Source organism: Varanus komodoensis, unplaced genomic scaffold (genome assembly GCF_004798865.1).
Source record: "Varanus komodoensis strain SLA01 unplaced genomic scaffold, ASM479886v1 scaffold100, whole genome shotgun sequence".
Taxonomy (NCBI): domain Eukaryota; kingdom Metazoa; phylum Chordata; class Lepidosauria; order Squamata; family Varanidae; genus Varanus; species Varanus komodoensis.
The window spans coordinates 69894-75016 of NW_025335270.1; the positions used below are offsets into that span (position 1 = coordinate 69894).

A 5123-nucleotide genomic window follows, 5' to 3' on the forward strand; every position below is an offset into this window, starting at 1 on the left:
CTATACAGTCAGTAAAAACTAGACCAGGAGCTGACTGTGGCTAAGATCATGAGCTTCTTGTTGCAAAATTTAGGCTTAAATTAAAGAAAGTAGGGGAAAGCACTAGGCCACTCAGGTATGCCCTAAATCATATCCCTGATGAATATACAGTAGAGGTGACAAATAGATTTAAGAAATTAGATCTGATAGACAGAGTGCCTGAAGAACTATGGACAGAGGTTCACAACATTGTACAAGAGGTATCGACTAAAACCATCCCAAAGAAAAAGAAATGCAGCTGAACTATTCAAAATCCTAAAGGATGATGCAGTAAAAGTGCTACACTAAATATGCCAGCAAACTTGGAAAACTCAACCGTGGCCACAGGATTGAAAAAGGTCAGTTTACATTCCAATTTCAAAGAAGGGTAATGCCAAAGAATGTTCAAACTACTGCACCATTGCACTCATTTCACATGCTAGCAAAGTTATGCTCAAAATCCTACAAGCTAAGCTCCAGCAGTATGTGGACTGAGAACTACCAGAAGTACAGGTAGGATTTCGAAGAGGGAGAGGAACTAGAGATAAAATTGCCAACATACGCTGGATCATGGAGAAAGCGAGGGAGTTCCAGACAAACATCTACTTTTGCTTCATTTACTATGCTAAAGCCTTGATTGTGTGGATCACAACAAATTGTGGCAAGTTCTTAAAGAGATGGGAGTACCAGACTATCTTATATGTCTCCTGAGACAAATATGTGGGTCAAGAAGCAACAGTGAGAATTGGACACGGAACCACTCATTGCTTCAAAATTGAGAAAGGAGTTCAACAAGGCTGTATACTGTTGCCCTGCCTATTTAACTTATATGCAGAGCACATCATGAGAAAGGCAGGGCTAGATGAATCACCAGTTGGAATGAAGATTGCTGGGAGAAATATCAGCAGCCTCAGATATGCAGATGATACCTCTCTAATGGCAGAAAGTGAAGAGGAACTAAAGAGCCTCTTGATGCGGGTGAAGGAGGAGAGTGCAAAAGTTGGCTTAAAACTCAACGTTAAGAAAACTAAGATCATGGCAACCGGTCCTATCACTTCCTGGCAAACAGATGGGGAAGAAATGGGGGTAGTGACAGATTGTATTTTCCTGGGCTCCAAGATCATCGCAGATGGGGACTGCAGCCAAGAAATTAAAAGACGCTTGCTCCTGGGAAGGAAAGCTATGGCAAATCTAGACAGCATACTAAAAAGCAGAGACATCAACCTGCCAACAAGTGTATAGTAAAGGTTATGGTTTTCCTAGTTGCCATGTATGGCTGTAAAAGTTGGACCATAAGGAAGGCTGAGCACTGAAGAATTGAGGCCTTTGAATTGTGGTGCTGGCAGAGACTCCTGCGAGTCCCTTGGACTGCAAGGTGATCTAAGCAGTCAGTCTTAGACGAGACCAACCCTGACTGCTCTTTAGGCCAGATAGTGAAGATGAAACTCAAATACTTTGGCCACCTAATGAGAAGGAAGGACTCCCTGGAGAAGAGCCTAATGCTGGGAACAATTGACGGCAAAAGGAGAAAGGGACAGCAGAGAATGAGGCAGCTAGATGGAGTCACTGAAGCAGTCGGCCTGAGCTTAAGTAGACTCCGGGGGATGGTGGAGGACAGGAAGGCCTGGAGGGATGTTGTCCATGGGGTCGCGATGGATTGGACACAACTTCGCGACTAGCAACACAAAGGCTTGCAGCTAAAGCCCAGTGGTCCCACACTTGTTCCTAAGATTTGACGAAGTTAATTTCTTAGCCATCTCAAGGCCGCACTTCCACTCATCCCATCAAGAAGACACAGACAACAGGAGAGCGCTGAGACCGTCTCCTGCTCCTTCTTACACTTCTTGCGATTTGAATCATTCAAGAATAGAAGGTGCTGATCAAGACGCTGCCAAAGTTACACTGACAGCAAAGGTAAGGGCACGGCCTCTGCACAGGCTTCACACAATTTACTAAGCCTGTGCGAGCGACCCTCTGCAGCTTACGATTCTCCTCCTCCTTCCTGAGTCATCGGGACGCGCCAAAAGGAGCGAAGTAGCGCGTGCGCAGTTTGGTTTCCTCTTCCTATTCGGCCTCGTTATCGTATCTCGCGGGGTCTGTCGAGGTGAATTAATCATGGCGGAAGCAGAGCGATGCGTTTCCCCGCCGAGCCTGGAAGGTAAGTGCAGAGCTGGGGAAAGGGCTGCTTGGTGGTGCTGCCCGTCTGCCCGTGATCTTTGTTTTCCCTTCAGTCACACTTTGAGACCATCTGGAGAGACAGAATGTGTTGAGCTCTCCGTCTACCCTCGCGTGTTAGGGTGGTTTACTTCACAAGGTTGTTGTGAATTAACGCGCCTCTGAAGAAAAGCTGAAGTACAGAGAAGACGAAGAAAAGCGTGCCCATTTACACTCAGGACTTAAATTTTCTTGAGCTTGACTCACCAGACTCACTTTCAGGTGCACAAACTTTAGTCCAGGGACATACAGAATAAAAATGGATGTTCCATGGCCTTCGGGCAGACAAAGAATGATTCTCCATCACTAATACATTACAATTCCTACGAGAGAGATGGGCAGGAGAGTCTTCCATTGCAGAGGTTCTGTTTCCAGGCAAGCAAGAATACCCTTATCTGCATGCATATTTACAAAGCTCCAAATATATATGTAATTTGCGCTTGGGAAGCATTGAGAAGCTTACCTAAGATCACCTAGTTTGGGTATGAGGGACGGGCAGGCCCTCAGCATGGGTTCTTCAACTATTTATTTATTGCATTTATAGCCCACTCTTTCTCAAGATAGCTCAGGGTAGCATTCTTGGTTCTTCCTTGGAATTTGTGATGTAGGTTTGACTAGAGTTATCTGGTTTAAGGCCAAAGATGATTAGATAAATTAAGCCAGAGTTTATTAAGATAAAAGTTCAAAATTGATAACAAAAGCAATGCAGTCACTACTGTTGAATTAGGATCTGGGACCCAGGTTGAAATCACTACTCTCTAAATGAAATTAGATGAGACTGAACAGCCACCTCTATTATCCTCAAAATTATCCTATGTACTGGAAGAAAAAAGAAATGAGCTTCTTAAAGGAAGAGTACTGAGTACTATAAAGATGTAATGAATATAAAACATTCTAGTTTTAATAAGCTATTTCTTCAAATGACAGGGTTCAACAACCTAAGGATATGCATCTGAAATAGCAAATTGTTTCCTAAACTCTTGAGGTGTGGGGATTTTTTACTCATACTTGTAACCACTGAATTGGACTTTCAAAACAGATTTCCAAATGTCAGGGTAATTTCTGCACTACAATTTTCTCATGCTTTGTATTAATTTAATTTTCTGCCATAGTGTAAAACATATTTGAATCATAGAATCATAGAATAGTAGAATTGGAAGGGGTCAGAGGCCCATTAGGTCCAACCCCTGCTCAGTGCAGGACTCCTCTTCAGATATCTGTCCAGTTACATCTTGAATGTGTCTAATGTGGAAGAGCACACAAGATAGATGATTACCAAACTTTAATTTTCCTCTGTTAGCACCAGCAAGAAAGACTGTTGGGGAAGGAAGGAGCACTTTAGACTTGGAGTATTAAATTGGCCCCAGTGATGGCAGCTATGATGTGAAGTAACAAGCTTGTTTCATGTAAATGAAGCTTTGTATACACCATTTTCCCAAAGAAAATATCTTTATTTTTGTGTCTTTTTGCAGAACCTGAAATATTTGAAATTGAGCTCCCTATTACTATCTTTGAATTGAGTGATGATGAGTTTTTGGAAGGTGAAGCTGAGGAGCATACAGCTTTGAGTGAAGATGGGTCTCTAAAAAGCCAGTTAAAAGGAGATGGAATGGTGAAAAGTGAAGAGGAAGAACAGTTAAATGGTGTTGACTTTAAGAGGAATTGTGGAGAAGAACAGATAAATCGAGTTGCAGAAAGTAAAGATGTTGGTAATGGAATGCCTTTACCATGTGAAAATCTAAATTCAGTCCAAATGGTCTCATTGCTGAATGCACTGGATAAAGTTAAGCATAATCAAAACTGGATAATGAGCATTTTAGACCACAAGATATATAATGGGATTGAAAGTGAATGTGTAAAACTAAGTCAAGCTGAAAGTGATCACAACTATTGCAAAAGGATGATACCTTCACATTTGAACATCCAGAATAAAGGAGGGAATCATGTAGCAGAAGAACTCACACAGATGGTTTTATCAGTTGACCAGGGAACAGAACTGGCTGTAAATAAATTATTTCAAGAGACTGTGCCAGCGCCTCCTTGCACGCACAGGGATGCTAATGCTGAAGGTAAATTTCTTTTTCCAGAAGAAAACAAAGTTGCAGTGATGTGGTTGGGAAAAGAAGAGACATACCACATACTCTGGTTGTGGCATGTCACTTAGACATATTTTTCACCATGTGGTATTTAAATAATATATGCTGGCCTATTACTGACTGCAATTGTTCAGTCGATGGAAAGCTGAAAAGCTTCCAGTCTGGTCAGGAGGTTTTTGGAATTCCTCCAAAACTGAAAAGAAATCACTTTAATTAGATTTTTTTTTCCATTTCAGTGAACACAAACACATAGATTGCAACTCCATATTCTATTTTATACTTAGGATTGCCTTGATTTGCTTCCTGTAGTCAGACACTACTCTTGAGTTCAGGTCTAGCAACATTTGGAAAGCTTACAGAGAAATGAATGGTAGAATTAAGAAGCTGAGAGACAGTCTACCATATCTATCAAACCTACAGTGAATACTAAAGTTTTTGGTTGGTTGGTTGGTTAGGTCTTTCATTAGCACTGTATGGGAAGTTAATAGACACTACCACATTACGTGTTGGATCAGGATTTGGTCATTTTAATGGGATACTCATCAACATCAATGGAATATAAGTTAATTATGAGTATAGTCCCATTGACTCCAGTGGGTGTACTCCAACAAACTGCTGACTTCTAGATGTTTTGGACTAGAGCATGGGTCCTCAAACCATGGCCCGCGGGCCCATTTATTATTATTTTTATTTTTATTATTATAACATTTCTATGCCGCCCCTTGCCGAAGCCTCGGGGTGGTTTACAACACAATAAAATACATTGAAATACAATAGAACATAATAAATTACCAT

At 41.4% G+C, this 5123-nt stretch overlaps 1 protein-coding gene across 1 annotated transcript in view; it reads left to right on the forward strand.

Moving 5' to 3' along the window:
* Window positions 1–2079: 2079 nt before the first annotated feature.
* Window positions 2080–5123, forward strand: part of LOC123017740 (zinc finger protein 808-like) — an 8076-nt gene continuing 5032 nt past the window's right edge. The window contains exons 1-2 of the mRNA XM_044419254.1: window positions 2080–2176; window positions 3705–4301. Of these exons, the coding sequence (XP_044275189.1) occupies window positions 2134–2176; window positions 3705–4301 (640 nt within the window). The 5' untranslated portion in view covers window positions 2080–2133. The remainder of the gene's footprint in view (window positions 2177–3704; window positions 4302–5123) is intronic.